The sequence below is a fragment of the Telmatherina bonti genome (genome assembly GCF_933228915.1).
Source record: "Telmatherina bonti genome assembly, chromosome: 11".
Classification (NCBI taxonomy): Eukaryota; Metazoa; Chordata; class Actinopteri; order Atheriniformes; family Telmatherinidae; genus Telmatherina; species Telmatherina bonti.
In genome coordinates this window covers 12,445,538-12,465,567 of record NC_136629.1, presented here as the reverse complement: position 1 = coordinate 12,465,567, position 20,030 = coordinate 12,445,538, and the positions used below count along the sequence as shown (strand labels likewise).

Genomic DNA, 20,030 nt, shown 5'->3' with positions numbered 1-20,030 from the left:
CTGCAGTCTGGGAGGTAAGTGGATGGACGGATGGATGAACAGATAGACAGATAGACAAGTAATTAAAATAAAGTAAATAAGTATGTCAGACCTCTAAGGGTGAATAAGCCCCCAGAAAATCAGTTTCTACATTAAAAATCTCTGTTGAATCAGTCCGACCTGCAGTGAGATGGTTATTTGGTGACAAGGGTCTTCTGTTGGCCTCAGGAGGCCCAGACTTAGTGATTGTTATGAAAGGCTATTGGCTGTGTGACACACAAAGTCGAACTGCTGTTTTCAGCCTGTCTGGCCTCACTGCAGGGGCCAGATTGGCTTCAGGGGCCACACACACACACACACACACACACACACACACACACACACACATTGTGAGAGGAATCATTAATGAATTGACAATGTTTAAAAAAAACTAGAAGAATTAGTGCTGGGAGAGCAGAAGAGAAGCAATGTGTATGTTTTTGTGACTTGGAAGCTCTTTTTAACTCAAGCTTAGCCCTAAAACAGGATCCTCGGAGGGACTGGAGAACAAGTCTTTTTGTCTAAAGCCATCAGACAGGTAGAGAAAAGGAGCCATGCTGAGGGTTTAACTCCCTAAAACAAACAGAGGGAGCTGCACAACCTGCTGCATGTCCACCCAATTAACCCTGCATCTCAGAGCTTTCTGCAGAGCAGCTCCTGCAGGAATGTGAGCTTTCCCAGCTCAGACTGAGGAGGGCAGGACTGCTGAAGAACCATCAGCAATCAATGCCAACCTTCAAAATGCAGCAGCAGCACACATGGAGCCTCCACCTCAATGACATTTACGCCTCTCCTTTCAGATTCAGGAATGTCAGGAATTATAGCCTGACTATTGGATTGTGAAGAGAATGGCTTCTTTTTTAAGTAACAGAAGAAAATGTTGGCGGTGGGGAGTAATTGTCAGGGTCCTTTCTTCATTCTTTCCCTTCGCTGTGTTTGGCCAAGAGTGAGAACAGTGTAAAAATTTGGGGTGTTGCTTGGATAATCCCCTATGTGCAGGATCACCCTCTGTATGGGTGATCATAAGACTTCTTTGTCCTGCTAAGATTTAAAGAAGAATTAATTGCAGTAGCGAGAAAAAGAGAATGTTAAATGAAATTAAAATCAAAGGGACAAGAGCTCAATGGGAGTCAGGGTTTTATGAAAGCCTATTGTCCTGTTGCAAGGGTTACCACTGCTATCCAGCTCGCTGTTTGCCTTATGGTACCAACCAAAGCTCGAGGTCTTAGTTCTGAGACGAGAGCGAGCCCAGAAAAACACGTCAACAGCGTGTTTCTGCATCTTTTACCGATTCCATATGAGTGATAAAAAAATGTTAACGTAAAAAAAAACTAAAAAGAAAAACTCAAAAAAAGAAAATGAGTTTATTGGACCGGAAAGCTTCTACGGGTTAAATTTAAGACCTTTTTAATTCCTCAATGGCAAAAATGAAAGACTCCTTGAATGTAAGAAAATGCCTTTTATTAGTGATTCTTACACTGACCTGGGTGTGTATGTACACACGGTCAATCACAAACACACAGGTTCATCTGCACTTAGTAAGATAATGTCAACAGTATTGCACGGTGTTTAACGTCCACAACGTTTCAGCTCCGACGCTTCGGGTACAGCCAAATGTTGTGCAGAGGCCAGCTTTAGCTGATGTTACTGCTGGGCTTTTACCGCTGATGCTGTCTGCTGGGTATCGATGCCTGACGGCTCAGACATAAACACAGTTTGCTATGCGCTTCACTGATTGCTCATGTGACTCCAAAGCTTTGATCCCCTTCGTTCCCAGTTTAATGTTCTTCTTGCACAATGTGCATCGAACTTCAAATGAGTTCTCCAGGCCGACAAGGACCCTTTGTCCAGCCATGTAATGTTAAATTAGCATTTTCCCATTTTATTCAAGGATTCCAATCCTCGAGACACCGTCACGTAGCTTCTTGTGTGTCGGGTTAATCGTTCCCATCATTTCTCTCCTCAAAGTCAGTGACAATTAGTTCCTAATGTCAATATAATGGTCGGGGTGGAACAGGAGGACATTAGTTCACCACCGTCACATTTTAAAGTAATACAGAGGACAACTTTAAGCCGACAAAATTTCAGATACAACTGGAGACCAAAAGTGTCAACCTGAAGGACTTTTTCAGGTATTAAAGGCAGATTTGTAAATTTGTGGCTTTTAAGAGTTTGGAAAACCCTGCAGAACCTGTAAAACAATGATCCAAAGCAACATTTCATCACCTGGAAAAATCTGCAACATCTCTCACAGCACTAGTAGAGGATGCCGTCATCCTTCACTTCCCTGGCAGCATCTTCTGACTGACGGTAGCTGCAGGTGAATAAAACAAGCAACTGTTTCCAGTAAGGCTCCCTCGTATCTGCTGTGATAAAGACCAGCAGCAGGTGGTCAGTACATGTTGACCTTTTATACCTTTCATTTACTGTCTATACCGCTTAGCCCCATTGTGGGCCATGCTGGAGTCTATCCAAGCAATCATGGGACGATGGGGCAGGGTATACTCGGAACATGTCGCCAGTCCATCACAGGACTTTTTATATCATTTGCTGCAATTTCTCTTTTTTATTTTTCATGATATTTTCTGCAATATATTTTTCATGATATATTAAGCTCTCTGTAACATGATGGAATAACAAAAGCAGTTTTATTCTAATGCTTCAAACTTCCTTTTTAAACATAATAATTACATCACTGTTTGAAAGATATTTTCCTTCTATATATGAATAAACATGAGGGCAAAGTTAAAAAACACTAATATTACAGCTTAAACAGCATCCAAAATGCTTTCTCTAGTCTCCGCTTTGTTTTAACCCTTTGATGCATTGTGTCCACCACAGTGGACTCCTATTTAAAGGCTATTTCATTTATCTGTTTATTTATATTCTATTTATTCTTTAATTGTTTTCTTGTATATTTATAAGTATGGTATATTTGCAATTTTGCCACTTCAGTGGTCATTAGGAGTCACACGACACACTGCCACTCACCGAAGGATGAGCAAATATAGTATAAAATGTCATATTATATATATATATATATATATATATATATATATATATATATATATATATATATATATATATATATATATATATATATATATATATATATATACACGTACATGTAATTACCAAGTTTACCTTAGTGATAAACAGGACAATAAAATTATACAATTCAAATTTTAGAATATTTCTATTATATAAATATAACAATATTTTATACATATTTCTGTAGAGCAGATCAAATAAATAAGTAAAATAATATTAAAGAGAAAGAGAAGTGTCTCTGTACATGTCTGTAGAAGTAAAATATTGCATTTATTTCAAAATATTTTATGCATCAGTGCGTTAAACACTAACAAAACTAAGTGTAAGACTTTTAACAGAAATCTGTCACAAGCTGAGTCTCCTCCAGAAATTCTTTGTCTGGATTGCTGTGAGGTTGATTTCGTTCTGTGCTGTAAGTAGAGCTGGGCGATAAGTCAAGTATACCGTATTTTTCGGTACACGACAATATAAAGTGTAGCCTCAATTATGGAGCTATTTTTGTCTTCAGGTCATACATAAGGTGCACTGCCGTTTTACCAAAGTAAAACAAAGTAATGAAAAGCAAAACAGTGAGTTTGGTTGAACTTCATTCAAAATAGTGCAGATTGCCTACTTTATTAAAAATAAACCCATCTAATGAATTTGCCTTAAAACAAAGAATAGTGAGTTAGTGGATACGACATGATGACAGCATCTCCTCACTTACCGCTCAACGTCCCAAATACGAAGAGGGGAGAAATTCTCACAGCATGCAGTGCCGGTTACGAAGGAGCTGTAAACAAAGAGACAGAAAAACAACTTCTTAGAAAAAAACCAAAAACAAACAATAAAAAAAAAAAAAAAAAAAAAAAGGGAAGAAAACATACAGACAAATGGGATTATCTGGAATATATCAAAAGGAAACAAAATCTTTACACTGTAGCTAAAACAGAACAAATGTTATTTCTGATCACAACAATTATTAAAACCATAGAAGAGACTGTTACACACTGACTATCCATACATTCATCCTTCCATAGATCACCGGCATAGATCTCTAAGCAACTTTTGCAAAGACGCTGTCACTTTTCGTCTTTAACAATGAGCTCAGCCCAATATACTGATCACATGACCTCAGGAACCAGTTGATCCTGATCACATGATCTCAGGAACAAGTTGATCCTGATCACATGACCTCAGGAACCAGTTGATCCTGATCACATGATCTCAGGAACAAGTTGATCCTGATCACATGACCTCAGGAACAAGTTGATCCTGATCACATGATCTCAGGAACACGTTGATCTGATCACATGACCTCACGACGCAGTTGATCCTGATCACATGATCTCAGGAACAAGTTGATCCTGATCACATGGCCTTGGGGACCAGTTGATCCTGATCACATGGCCTCGTGGACCAGTTGATCCTGATCACATGACCTCGTGGACCAGTTGATGCTGATCACATGGCCTCAGGCACCAGTTGATCCTGATCACATGGGACCAGTTGATCCTTATCACATGGCCTCGTGGACTAGTTGATCCAGATCACATGGGCTCAGAAACCAGTTAATCCTGACCACATGGCTTTGGGGACCAGTTGATCCTGATCACATGGCTTCGTGGACATGCTGGAGTGGTATGGTTGCAGACATACTTTGATATAAGTTGATACTTGACCATGTATTGCTCTAGAAGTTAAATCTAAAGTATTGAAATTACATCTATAGGCAATGTTGAGCCACAGCAACTAAGTTAACAATGAAGTGACAAGGCAGAGCTTTGAAGATTTGACTCAAACAAGTGAACATTGAATTACAATCTAGATGTGATGAAATGAAAGCATTCAGAATAATTTCCATTTCAGAGTGACACAATGTGACTCAGCTTGGCAATATCTTTTAAATGACAACAACAAGCGCAAAACATAGATTTAAGACAAGCAGCAAGGGTCAATGCTGAGTCTACCGTTACCCGGAGTTCCTAACCTCGGGTTACACACGAGGCAAGTGGGCGTCTTGCATTGGGTTTATTCATATTGTCTGATGAAACTATCTTGAACTGAACATATCTTAAAGACCAAACATTCATTTACATATTATGCTAGTATTTTACATCAAGGAAAAACATAATTATTAAATTACATTCTGTCTGTCCATTTTCTACCACCTATCTGGGGTTGGGTCATGGGGGCCCAGACTCCCCTTTCCCAGCCACATTTGGCAATTAATCTCAGGGAATACTGTGGCGTTCTCAGGGCAGGCGGGAGATGAAATCCCTCAAGTGTGTCCTAGGTCTTCCCATAGCAATGTGCGCGGAATACCTCACCAGGGAGGCCTCCAGAAGAAATCATGACCAGATGCCCGAGCCATCTTATCTGGCTCCTCTCAATGGGGGGAGCAGTGACTCTACTCCGAGCCCCTCCAGGATGAGAAACTTCTCACCCTTTTTCTAAGGGAGAACCTTCAGAGGAAGGGTGGCCAGGTAGGAACGTAGATCGATCAGTATTTTCACAGCCTTGCCTTTTAGCTCAGTTCTTTCTTCACCACAAAGGACTGATGCAGAGTCCGCATCAATGCAGACACCAAACCGATCCGCCTGGTGATCTTGTGCTCCATCCTTCCCTAACTCATGAACAATGGTCAAGAAGTCCTTGAGATACTTGAACTCTGCCACTTGGGGCAGGACCTCATTGCAGACCCTTCTCCAGCTGAGGAACATGGTATCCGATTATCACCCCAACGGATTTACACATTTTGCAGGTTCTGGAAGGTCTTGGTAGAGGATGTTGGTTAAATTGTCCTGCCAATGTTTACTGTCTACTGTTGTCTTGTGGTGTTGTTCTTTTTGGGTAGCCATTTTCGAGCCTGTCTGACATCCCAGTTACATTAGGTTTCAATCTGGAGATGGCATCAGAGCTCCAATAGAGTTTTCCAACACACCAGCATGAAGATGTCTTATGGCTGGCGCCCTATCAATCACAGTAAAATGTGGCACGTTGGGACCAGGCAGCAAATGATACCTATTGCAAGGTCTCAAAATTACAAATGCTCCAAATCAGGCTCCTGGTCGTCATCATCTGAGGGACTGAAGCTCCAAATAGCAGAAACCGCTGTTTGGCAGGAAAGATGCAAACACTTTTTCAGTAAATGCTGATCAGAAGTTGCCTCCAGTGGAAAAAAAATGACCATCTAAGCAGCTTGCCCACTTCTGCGGCCATCATCCTGATTGTCTTAAAGTTGAAGTTGTCAGCTTGCTCAAGGTAAGACAGGAAATGTTACATTAGAAGTTCTCTTCTGGAGCCGTGGATTAGATGGATAGATAGATATAATGGACTTTGCAGAGGAACACCACAAATTTGTATTTTTTTTTTTTACAACACTTGCTAAATATGCATGCAATATAAATATGTACAGGAACTATTTAATGTTGGCGTCCATGTACTTTTTATGCTAAACAACCACTGTCAAGCCAAAACGCGTTTCTCTCATTCACCTGTATAAAGACAGCTGATCTGAACAAGCTGATAAACGTGTTGCTGTGGTGACGCCCGGTAACGGAGGGGCGCTCACCACTTCACTTTTCCATTCATCAAATGTTTTATTTTGGCCAAAAATATTGAATTGCGCCTCACAATCCATGCCATGGCGCTTTTCCCTCATTCACCTGTTGGAAAACTGTTTATCTGAATCAGCTGATTAGCGTGTTGCTATGGTGACGCCCCATTAAGGAGGGATTTAAAAGTGATTTAACTCGCCGAACTACGGGTGCCTTTATATGAAAAAAATGCACGCTACTTGTCCTTAGAATTATCACTGACCATGGAATAAAATAAATGTATGCACAGAAAATAATTTTTTCATCTACTACATCTACTAATTTCTAATTAAAACTGTGGATGATTTAATAAAAAAGGGTTGAATGAATTCTAGGAAAGCTAAAAAAAAAAAAAAAAAAGAGCTTTAATATAATTTAAACTTTGATTGTAGTTCATGTTTGTAAACGGTGGTAGAGTTCTGGTAAACAACACTTAAAGTGGAACTATTATGTGCCTTTCAGGCTAATTTATTTTTATTTCTGAGAACAGAAGGGCTGGGATTGATCGAGTTATTGTCACAAATGGCTTTATTTACTTCAGACCGACCCTCTCCGTAGGCTGTCAGATCAGCCTGTGGGCAAAACGAGTGGATTGAGACTCTTCCGCATTAAGCCCCGCCTCCCGCCACTGCACTACATTGGGAGCGCGCACCGCAACTGCTTTCGCCGTCATTGTAACATCTCATAAACAGAAGGATTAGGCTAATATGAATCAATAAAAAAAAACAAAATACAATGTCAACACATAGCATACAGCCCTACATGTTGGAACCTGAATCAGACCCTGAAAACGAAGTGGAAAACAGCAACCCACAGCTACGAATGCAGCAGGATGTCTCTCTTTGGTAAACTCACCAGCCATCGTTGGAAATAACTTTATCCCACGTTTTCCACCCGCCTGATGTATTTGTACATGCCCTTGTTAACCAGTAGAAGGTAACCAATCACCGAACCTTATCCCCCGGGACGTCACAAGGATTTCCAAGTAGAAAAAACTCTCTAAAACGACGCATTTTTCGTTGCCATGGAAACCGAATGGCGAGCGTGCTGGAACTCAAACTCAAACATGCATTTAGGTGATAAAAAACAGTGTCGTTCACATGTCTGATGAGGATTCAACACTGCAACACTGTAGAAAGCTCAGAAAACTTAAAATACCATAATAGGACCCCTTTAAACAACATGAGTGAAATTATTGTCAAACAAAAGGAAAAAATGATCATTGAAAGTCCAGAATGAATGCAGATAAATACTTGTAACATTTTTGATAAAGGATTTAACAGTTACAGTCATGATGAATAAGCTTAATCTTTGTAATAACGTGAGACCAGTAACAGCATGTATTACTGATGTTACAGCGTTTCTGTAGATGTGTCCCTGACAGTTAGATATACTTATGTAGGACTAATCTATCACTATGGCAAAAGATAACAGCAATATCAAATCAGTGTAATAATGAGAACATGCGTTTGTAAGGAAAAGTGTTTGTCAAAACCAAATAAGCACGTTTAGCTTTTCTACAACACCCCCCAGCCCTCTTTGTGTCTGCCTCTATTCATCACACTTTGTTTCCCAGCAGAAGAAGGAAACTACAACACTTGTTATCCTTTGATTGGAGTGGCAGGTTGGAATTAGCAGCCCAGGTATTCCCACTGAATGCCAGACATTCGGACCAGGGTGAGAGTTGTGAAAGGAGAGGGGAGGAGACCTTTGAGGGGAGGCTGACAGGGTGTGTTTGGCTTTAGAAGCTCTGTAGAGGGTGGGTGGTGACCAAGGGACTCAGAGGCAGGGGGGCTTCTGTTGACTGAGCGCTGAATCTCAGGACTTATTGCCCTCCTACAGGTTTGATAGACAGGAGGGAGGTCCCACTTTTTACACTCAGTGAGGTAGTTAGTGATAACTGCTGCTGCCTGGATGAAAATACTATGCATGGATGTGCAGATGCAGAGAGATATTAAAAAGTTAATAAAAGGTAGCCATCCAAGAGAGATCCAACCATTCATTTTCAATACGCACTTCTTTCTATCCTGGGTTGTTGATGGTGGACTGCAGCCTATCCTGGTTGTCACTGAGCAAGAGGCTGGGTGCCTTGGTCAGGTTATAAACTCATCACAAGGCCAACACACACACACACTTATAAGCAACAAAACATCAAGAGATCAGCTTATCTTTCCTTAGCTGGGTAATTATCTGTATGAGATGGCCGATATGAACACAGTCGATAGAAAATGGACTGGGGTGGATCTGTCTTTGTTGGATCACAATGAATTAGCTTGAATTGATCATGTCTCTAAAGCACCTTGATGTGACTTTATTCTGACGTAGTGCTATAAAAAAAAAGCTGAATTGAACTGAATTAAATTGAAATGAATTGAATGAGGGCTGCATTGTGGAAAGGTGGTTAGAACCACAACCTTACTGATAGGTCACTGATTTGAGCCTCAACTGGGGGGGAAGTTACGAACTGTGGCCTCTTCCCGATTATGCATGGGTTCTGTCCAGGTACACCGGTTTCCACCCACCGTCCAAAGACATGCATGTTGGGTTAACTGGTCACTCTAAATTCTCCCTGTAGCGATTGTTAGCATGAGTGGGTGTTCGTCTCTCTGGGTTGACCCTGCAAAGGACTGGTGACCTGTCTAGGGTGTACCTGCCTGCTAATTGCTGGGATAGACTCCAGTGTCCCCGTGACCCTAAAGTGAACTCAAATGTGTAGAAAATTAATTTATTCAGTTCATAAAAACACATATTTTCAGCCTCCTTCTCATGAGGCAATGTTGTGAAAAGACCCAAGAAAGTAAAATCCAAGAGCTGATATTCCGTTTATGCTGCTCAGAGGACAGTTTTTACTGCCATTGGATTAGTTGTCTCCTTGCTGTATCTATGTGGCCCAACACAGTAGGAAAGAATCCTTCATCCACCAGTTAACAGACTGGGAGTCATGTCACATGTAGCTGTCACGTTCAGAGTGTTATTGTTTTCACTAAATCAGCTCAGCTGAGACCAAATATTCTGTTACTGCAGTACTAACATTTACAGAGTTCCAGTGAACATGTCAGAAGCTCAGGGATTACAAATCAGTCGATCAATGGCACATTTAATTTATGATCTGTGACTGACTGGAACTTAAGTTAATGTTTTCCACTGTATGAGAGGACTGAGCCCACTGATGTTAAGGCTGTTAGGATCCTTTCCCTTTGTTCAGCGTGGCTATTACCCTACAGCAGGTGAAGCATCATCATTATTCATGGAAAAAGAAGCACTGCCATATTGCTAAATTAATATTTTTGTTGTACCACCTCCTGTACTCAGTGCTGTTCTGTGCACATCATGATATTTGTAGCTTGATCAGCTCATACATGTTGCTGCTGTGCACAACTTGTGAGTTATCACAGAAGTCAGTTTAGAGCTCTCTGGAGATGGATTTTAATGAAATTGCTTTTGCTATCCAAGATAACCCAATTCTGCCCTCGTTACTATGACATCTCCAATTCCAGTAAAGTTGGGATATTATGTAAAATGTAAATACAAACAGAATAGGTTTTGCAAATCCTTTTTAACTAATCATCAAATAAATACACTTCAAAGACAATATTCAGTGTTTAAACTGCTAAACTTCTTTTATTTTTACAAAGTTTCACTTATTTTGAATTTAATATCCGCATTAGGTTCCAAAAAAAAGGATGGAACAAGAAAAACTGGGAAAAAACCGCTTGTTTGGTTTATTTCACAGGTGAACGGGTTAAATGGAAACAGGTGAGCGCCATGATCTGGTATAAAAGGAGCATCCCTGAAAGACTCAGTTGTTCTCAAGCAAGGGTTGAGCGAGGTTCATCACTTTGTGAACAACTGTGTGAGCAAATAGTTTAACAGTTTCTGATCAATGTTTCTCAATGTACTATTGCATCTAGGGCTTTTAAAGTTTTGTCATCTACAGTCTGTTATATCATCAAAAAGAAATTTTCAGAAATCTTTGCACAGCAAAGCCGAAAGCCAACGCTGAATGCCCGTGAACTTCGATCCCTCAGGTGGTATATCATTAATTACAGACATTATTTTGTTAAGCATATTAACACGCAGGCTCAGGAACATTTCAGAAAACCCTTGTCAGTTTGTCCCTACATCTATAAGTGCAAGTTAAAACCACACAAAGCCAAAGCCACACATCAACAACACCCAGAAATGCCACCGACTTCTCAGGACCAGAGCTCATCTCAGATGGACCAACACAAAGATGAGAAGTGTGCTGTGTTCTGACGAGTCCACATTTCAAATTGTTTTTGGAAAACATAGGTGTTGTGTCATCCGGGCCATAAAGGAAAAGGACTATGCGAGTTGTTACAAATGCAAAGTTCAAAAGTTCACTAACATGCCCCAGCATGGGGGGGCGTGTTAGTGACATGGACATTTGTGATGGCACCATCCATGATGGCACCATCCAGAGACCTGAACTGCTGAGCAACATAAGTTATACATCAAGCAAGAATATGAAAGATTTCATCCAACAAAGCTTCAACAATTAGTGTCCTCAGTCACCAAATGCTTATCGAGTGTTGTTAAAAGGAAAGATGGTGAAACACAGTGGTAAAGATGACCCTGTCCCATCTGTTTTGGAACATGCTGCAGGCTCAAAATCCAAAATAACTATTTGAAGAAAAGAACAAAACAAAAAAACTATAAAGTTTATCAAATAGTGTATTCATTTTCTAGTTTACTGATCTGCAGAAAATTGTTAGTGTATTCAGTTGAATAGTTTTTTTTTTTTTTTTTTTTTTAAATTCAGGTTTTACACAACATACTGACTTGGGGTTGCAGAGCATCATCCTTCACTACTGGATGGTCAACTCCTGAGATTATGCCAGGGCACAGACCTCTTAAACCAGGACACGCACCCCAGTATAAAAGGTCCGGAGAAACCTTTGATAACTATACTGACTGAGATCATTATGTTGCTGGTATCAGGTCAGGTAAATGGTTAAAACAAATATTTTCCTGCAGCTTACACATAACCAAGCTGAGCTGAGGGATGCAGTTGGCATCATCACATGATGGCGACTGGGGTTTGTGTGTGGGTGGAAGGGGTGGTGGGACAGCACAGTGTTGTGGTAGTGGAGGGGAGGTAAGGACTAAGTAAGGTACTGAGGCAGCTGTCAGGCCTGCTAGGCAGAGCAGCCCATGGGCAGATTCCTGTAATTAGTGTTGGGTAAACTCATTTAGGGCCCAAATGGGTCGGGCAAGGCCGGGACCAGTATGCACTGTGGGTGACCTTTGACCCTGCTGACACAGGATACAATAGAGTTACGGTCACACTCACTATCTGGACCCTATTACTCTCCATTACTCACATTACTCACCCCTCAGTGGGCTGTAGCCCTGCCAGATGAAGGCTGGGGGGGACATCATCTATACAACGAGGGAACGGCACTCTTCTCTCCTCTGGTCGCCCCCTCACCCCTCTGAAGTGCCAACTGGCGTGATCTGGGGTTGGAGTTTCCACTGATATTATAGCTGCGAAGGTCAAAACTTATCTGTCGCCTAATGTGGGTCAGGTGTCCCCCCTGAACACACACACACACACACACACGTACATACACACACAGTCATATCTCTGACCAAATAGAGTATCCCTCTTCTAACCCCATCAATTGCCCCCCACCACCCAACCCCCACTAGCCCCACCCCATCATCATTAGCAGCATGCTGGGCCTCTGTTGCCGTTTGGGTAACCTCATCAACTGGCTGTATTATCTAAGGGCCTGTGTGACAGGGTAACACAAATTAAGTGAGTCTTCAGTGGGAACACAGACACTTACACACTGAGTCACAAATCACTGATATGCATAAGCATGTACACACTTGCAATACACTCAATCATAGGAGATGAAGTTAATAAATTGGCAGCAAGAACACACACCTTCCCCAAAACCATCGCCTATAATTCCCTGATGTTGGACCTGTTGTCAAATCAGTGCACACGACAACAAAACAATATCCTATACTACAGATTATAGATGATAGTAGCGGTTTCTGATAGATTTATCGGTATGGCACTGTAAGGCAGCTCTTCAAAGGCTAATCACATGAATAATAAAGAGCATCATTCTGATGCCAACAGAGTTGGGTCTGTATCAGAGTAGTTCAGTTGTGTTTTGCTGATGTAGTTGATCAACAATTTTAAACAGAACAGAGAAAGATTTCATCACAACAAAGGGGTGTGACTTAACCAGCTTTTACTTCTGCCCACTTCTTTCTCAATGTTTGTTTTGATATCCCAAATAATTTATTTTTTTTGTTTTGTTTTGTGGATATACATTCAAAATAAATTCTTTCAAATCAAATCTGTTGGATCTCCTTTAGCTATGATTACAGCAGCATTCTCTCAGACATAAGCCAGACCTTAACCCCACTGAGAACCTTTGGGATACTCCGTCCATGAGTGAAAATTATGCCTCATGCTCCCTGACCTTCTGGCTTCTTTTGTTTTTTGAAGGACAGTGTATAATTATGTATAGTTTCCCTTCATTCCAGTACATATGTTGACCCCAGATGACATCAGACATCTCATGTTTGATGTCAGCTCATCTTGTGAAAGACAGGACTTAACTTCTGGAAGAAGCTGAGATCCTTCAATGTCTTCATCGAGCAGTTTCATAATGGATACACCCCCCTATAACTGAGCACAGTCCTCAATCAGACCGAGTCTAGAAGACAATCCTGATGTGAATGCACCCTTAAATCTGCTATGTAGCATCTGTTGGGGCAGAACAACCAGAACCAGAAACAAACTGTGCCAGAGGTTCGGGGTCTGTTCTGGGGATCAATCTGGAACCCCTGGAACTTATGGTCCAGAGAAAAATGCTGCACAAGCTGCTGGTTATGATGGACAATTAAAAAACAGTGTGTTTAGTCAGAGGCTTTTCAGGTGTGCTCAAACACAGAAAGCAAAAGTCAATCCTGCAGTAACAATAACTTTACACAAGCGTTTTTAAACTCAAGAAAAAAACCCCAACACTATTTCTGAAGGTATCTCCTACTTTCCTCTGGATCTTTCAACCCACGAGGTACGTTCATGGACTCCATTCCAGGCACTTAGTCCTTCCATGGCTATGCTGTTTCCCAGGCAGGTTTTTCCAGCTTCTGGTGAGACTTCTTGATATTAACCTTTCATTAAGCTTGGTTCCTATAATCCCACTCAGAATTGGTATTTATAGCTACTCTGATTTTGTGATGATCAGCCTATGCAGAGTAGCTGTGGGACAGAGAACCTACTTGGTATATGGGATATCTGATTGTAACTTCTGCAGTTTCCTTGGCATTAATCTCTATGACAGTTTGTCTTTATTAATTCCTCCCACAGCGAAAACCTTTACGGTGGTTAAGTGGAGAATATCCAAATTATTTGCCTGGCTTTTGATTTGCCAGGGTATTTTCTTGAACAGTTGACCAGAGCTGCCAGTCTTTGACTGATCCAGGTGTGGACAGTTTGGTGTATTTCTTCTGAAGTTCTTTCTTCATTGCACCTTACTGTTGCCTCGGTATCTTTTTAACCGCTTTTAATGTTGCCTTGACTTTGGTCTTCAACTTGTTCCATTTGTTGATCATAAAATCAAAATTCCCTTAAGATCACTGCTGCTGTAGCGTACATCAGTTTATTGATCTTGGTGATAGGCATCTGCCATCTTGATTTCCTTCTGCTGCATTGTATTTGGTGTAGTTTAATTATTTTTAGCTGTGATGGCAGAGTCTGTTTTAGAAAAAGAAAACAAAAGTTTAAAATTTGTGAGCTTAATTTGTGGGGGTGTGCAGTGGTGGGATGGCTAGCACCACATGATCAGAGCAAACAGAGTTCCTAGTTCAAGCTTCAGCTGGGGTTACGTTCAAATAGTGGCTTTTCTGTGCAGGGTTTGCTTGTTCGCCCTGCTAATGAGTAGGTTCTCCCCAGGTATGCCAGCAACCTCCCACTTCTACATCTATTGCCCACAAAGATATGCATGTTAGGTTAATTGGTCACTCTAAATTCTCCCTGTAATGATTGTGAGCACGAGTGGTTTTCTCTTTATGTTGGCCCTGCAATGGATAGGTGACCTGTCCAGGTTTTACCCCGCTACTCACCTGCTAATTGCTGGGATAGGCTCCAGCTTTCCTGCAACCCTGAATTGGACTAAGCGGTACAGGAAAAGAATGGTTTAGATTGGTTTTCTTTTGTTTTTGTTCAGTTAGACCATGGTTTTGAAGTATCCATTGGTCACATCCTCTGCATTACACCTTCTCAATGGAAGTACAGGCATACTTGACTAATATCCTCTGACTGAAAGAATGAAGTAACCTGCTTTTCTTTACCATATTCTAGTTCCAAAGACACAAGACATATGTCTTTAATATGGCTGATGTAAAAGAATTTGTTTCTTGAACCAAAAACAAAACCACTGATTTTCTGTTGTAAGGGAGGAAATTACACCATTATTCCCCTGTACTGAAAAATGCTGCTCATCTTCTTACAATTGAATGTCCTGTAGGTAAAAACTTGACATTTACAGATAATACCTTTGGCACTTTTGCTAAATCACACCTCCCTTGTGGAAACAGCACTCCATTGCAGTAGCAGCCTCCCAGAGCAGAACAGCATGATGTCCCATATAAACTACTTAGGAGGCTCACAAAGAACAAAATAAAGAGTCTGAGTTCACTGGGCCGACAAACCCATTGGATGCAAATGTGATTAAATATGATGGTATTGTGAGAACCAAACCTAATCCTCAAAGAGGCCATATAAAAATCCACTGGACACCAAAGATGTAGTTATCCCACTAATGCCAGACCCAGCGGGAAACCCTCAGGTGTTCTTTGTCCATGTCCTGACTAAAGAAGACTTGATCACTTGATTTCACAACTAATCACAGTATTAAACACATATCTGATTAATCAAAGATCCTTCAATATTGACACTTAAACCATAAAAGTTAACATCTAAACCGTATTGGCGGACCAGAGCATCCTGTGCAACAAAGACTAGGTTTGACAACATTCTTGTTAGTGCTTGTGTTGCTTTGTTTTTGTTCCATGTTAGAAAGGTGAAGTACAGCAGAGAAGTTATTGCCTTCCAACACACACACCTTTATCATAAACAAAGTAATGTTAGGAGTTTAACAATATTCACTGAACGTGACATGAAAATGTCTGTAGAAGAAACCATTTGACCCATCACATTAACTGTTGTGACTCTTGTAAACACAACACTAGAGAACTCCTGATAATAAACTCTTGTTGACATGATTTTAGTGGACTCTTCACAATGACTGTGGTGACTACGGTTGCGAGAGGACTTTATTATGACTGTCCTCTTATTAACACAGTGTTGGAGAACTCTTCATAATGGCAGTTGTCACTCTAACATGACTTTGGAGAACTTTTCTATCAGGAAGACAGAATATAAACAAGAAGTCAGGATTTATATTTGCCTCTTTGGACCAATTACCCTTGAATGCAGGAGAACAGCTCACATCTTCAAGATGGGAATGTGAAGGCATTTGGCTCTGGACTCCAGGGGCGGTTTAGCTTTGCCCCGTCACCCCCTACTTGCTCGTCCCGTCAAAAGAAGGTTGTTAATTTGTTGCGCTTGACCCCGGGCTTTGTGCCTGTTGTGTATCTAGTTTGTAAAAAGTGCTTTTATCTGGTTTCTAAATATGTCTGGGCTCACAGGGTTATGATGCTTTTATGTTGCTCAGGGAGGGAGACAATGGCCTGAGGGCGCAAGTGAACCCCCCACACCCACCCCTTCTCTCCCATGCACTTTCTCTCTCCTTTTCAGCCCCAATATCCTCTCCTTCGCTCCCTCCAGACCTTTACACACCGATATGCATGGGCAAACATTTGCATGCACACAAACATGCACTTTCTCTCTTTCTCACAGATTCACTCTGTTATGCAAAGATGCACACACACACACACACACCCACATGCATCCACACACGCTTGTACCCTGTTGTCCCATTCCCACCCCCTGTGGTCCTTTTGGCTTCTGTTTGTGTCTCCAGTGTGCAGGGTCACCAGGACATTCCTCAGCCGGCCCCTTGGCTCTGTTCACCCGGCTGGAACAGAGCGGGACCCAACACCACCATCCACACCGGTCATACTGCCCTTATTCCCAACAAATAACTATCCACATCATCTATGTAAAATGTCTTTCAGAGAAACATGACAACACCTGCTATCAACGTGATGATTGAATGACAGCACACTGGTTCTTTCAAAAACATAAGTGCAGTAACTTGTAGTGACCACTTGATTACTACAAGTCTCTATCAGAAATGGGGAAAAATGTTTTTGAGATACCTAAAGCCAATTTATGGTCTCTTACATATGTAAACGGGGATGTCCATTTCAAATGTTTTGGTATGTCAAAGCCTTCAACCTTCCATGTATCTTTTACGTTGCCATAGTGTCCATCCACCAGAGGGCAGTATTGAGTTCAGCGTTTGCCGGTTGGTAGGGGTAATTTATAGTTATTAAGTCGTAAGCAGAATAATATTTTTTGTTGTTCTCAGCTTCTTCTGTCTCCTTTTCTGTTGGGGTCTAAGTGGCGATTTCTGTGCCATCTTCTCCCAATTTCTCTTCCTTTTCTTCTCTGATATGTTCCTTTTGGTGGTTGCATGTGGACTATACAATTCACGATTTCTGGTGGTTTTGCTCTGCTGTCTGCGTTGAGTGACGGATCTGAAAAGGACCCTAAAATGCACCAACTTGCATGTTTTACTGACACAAAAGATAGATGAAACTGGACTTGTAACAAATAGAAATCTTTTTAGTATGATGGTCAGAGAAATAATCATATTACGATTGGTATGCGTTAACTACCTATTCACTTATTTTTACGACCTTTAAAAAAACAAAAAAGTCTGCTTCTTGCAGACTATGTGACAAGCTTAACTCCACATTTCACTTGGACAAAAACCAAATGGTAGCGCACAGGTCTTCTGTTTGGATTTGGGAGGCCTCCTTTTGGAAACTAGATCATAAAAATGTTTTCTCAACCTGAGTACAGAATTTACACAGCTTGAGCTAGCTTGGACAAAAGCTACAAAGCTGTTGGTTATTTCAAAGGTGGTGAAACATATTGAATGGATTTCATTTTTAACCAATGCTTTACAGTCTGGAACATAGTCTGTAGTCTGTGTGCTATAGGACATCACTGTATGCTATCTGTTTGTGTTACTGACTGGTTGGCATGGTTCAAGATGGTCCAGATGTTTTGTACTGGTGAAAGGTCTGGACTGCAGGCAGACCAGTTCTCCTGTTTCCAGTGAGGGTTGGACTACAGCAATGCTAACGTTTATCACCAATTCTGTTAAAAACTTCTCAAGACAGAAATTTTAGGTGAAGCTGAAGTGTTGAGGTTTCCAGTTTGGTGGCCTCAGGATTGGGTCTCTGCTTTTTGCAGATGATGTGGTCCTATTGGCTTCATCAGGCCCCAATCTCCAGGTCTCAGTGGAGCAATTTGCAACCATGTGTCAAGCGACTGGGATAAGAATCAGCACCTCCAAATCCGAGGCCATGGTCTTCAGCTGGAAAAGAATGAAGTTGCCTTTTCTTGGTTGTGAATCAGATCCTGCCCCAAGTGGAGGAGTTAAAGTATCTTGGGATCTTGCTCACAAGTGAGGGAAGAGTGGAACGTGAGATCGACAGACAGTCGATGCAGCTTCTCCAGTGATGAAAACTCTGCATCAGTATGTTGTAGTGAAGATGGAACTGAGCAAAAAGGCAAAGCTCTCAATTTACTGGCTGATCTATGTTCCTACCCTTATCTATGGTCACGAGGTGTGGGTAGTGACCGAAAGAACAAGATCCCCAACCCAAATGGCTGAAGTTAGTCTCCTCCATAGGGTGGCCAGGCTCTCCCTTCGAGTCAGGGTAAGAAGCTTGGTCAACAGGAAGGGACTCAGAGTATAGCTACTGCTCCTCCCCATGATCCAGATGAGGTGGCTCAGGCATCTGGTTAGGATGCCGCCTGATGTCTCACTGGTAAGGTCTTCTGGGCACGTCCGTCTGGAGGGAGACCCCGGTGAAGACCCAGGATATGCTAGAGGCATTGCATCTCTGGCCTGGGAACGCCTTGTGATCCTCCAGGGCGGGCCGGCAAATATGGCTAGGGGGAGGAAAGTTTGAGCTTCCCTGCTTAGACAGCTGCCCCAGCAACCCAATTTCAGATAAGCGGTAGAAAATGAATGGATGGATGGATGGATGGATGGAATTATATTCCTACATCAACGGGATGTTTATGCTAAATATTTGCAGTAGTCTTGTATGAAAGCCAGTGCTGAAATACTGAAATAAGCCTGCTAGTTATTGTTGAAATCTACACAAGTCTCATGCGTCTTTATATAACTTTGATATGACTGACGGCCAGTTGATGGATGTTTATGTTGATTATAATTTTATTCTTATATATTCTTATTCTTATATAGTGTATTTATGTGTGTTAACATCTGATTGTACTTAAACAGACCTCAGAAGGAACCGCACTAGTTGTCAGTTTCACGTTGAACATTTATGTAAGTAAATATCACAGATAAAACGTATTAGTGGTAAAAATATTGAAAGAATGTTGATATTTTAATTCCATTGGCTCTAATGTAACAGGTATTCTGAACTATTAACATATTAGATGAGGACAAAAACTCACAAATGGGGCAGTTATTGTAAGACAGTTGTGTAAACAGAAAGAGCATTTAATGTACAAGAAAGAGGACAAAGTACTGTTCAACAAACCGATAAAGAACTGGTACTAGGAGAACATTCACAACAGAATCTCATCCCAGATCTGTAAAAACCTGACGCAGACATGTCAGTTCCATCCGTAACTGATGTCCTTCATCATCAATATCGTAACAGCATAGACTGCGAAAGCGAGCAGCATTCACCAACTACAGTTAGAAAAGACTAAATCAATGGAATTAGCTTTTATTTGTCTGTGAAAACAAACAACAAACATTGTTTTTGGCCTTTTTTTCTGATAATGAGGTGTCTTAGATAAATCTCTGAACTATCCCTGCTGGTAAACCAGACAACACCTGTATGAGGCCGGCCTGTAATGAGAGTTTTTTGTGCAGTGTGTGTTTATGTGCTGTGATAGTGTGTCTTTATGAGTATGTGTGTATGTGTGGGTGTGTGTGTGTATGTGTGCAGGGCATCTGCAAGGTGTGTCTCTGTGGGCCTGTAACACCGTCTGCATGAAGAATGCAGCAGTGTGTAATGAGGGGTTCAGAGGGACTGTGATTATTCCTGCCTCCTGCGGTGCTGCTCCTCGGCTCTGTGGGCCTCTCAGAAAGTGCCCTGTATTTAGTGTGTGGGAACACACACTCTGCCCCCTTATTGCTGCATTGTTGC

General features: G+C 41.4%; 1 protein-coding gene across 1 annotated transcript in view; it reads right to left on the bottom strand.

Moving 5' to 3' along the window:
* Positions 1-20,030, bottom strand: part of fbxw4 (F-box and WD repeat domain containing 4) — a gene marked incomplete at its 3' end in the record, with an annotated part of 70,489 nt that overhangs the window by 19,853 nt on the left and 30,606 nt on the right. The window contains exon 6 of the mRNA XM_079248970.1: positions 3,776-3,841. Coding sequence (XP_079105096.1) covers positions 3,776-3,841 — 66 coding nt within the window. The remainder of the gene's footprint in view (positions 1-3,775; positions 3,842-20,030) is intronic.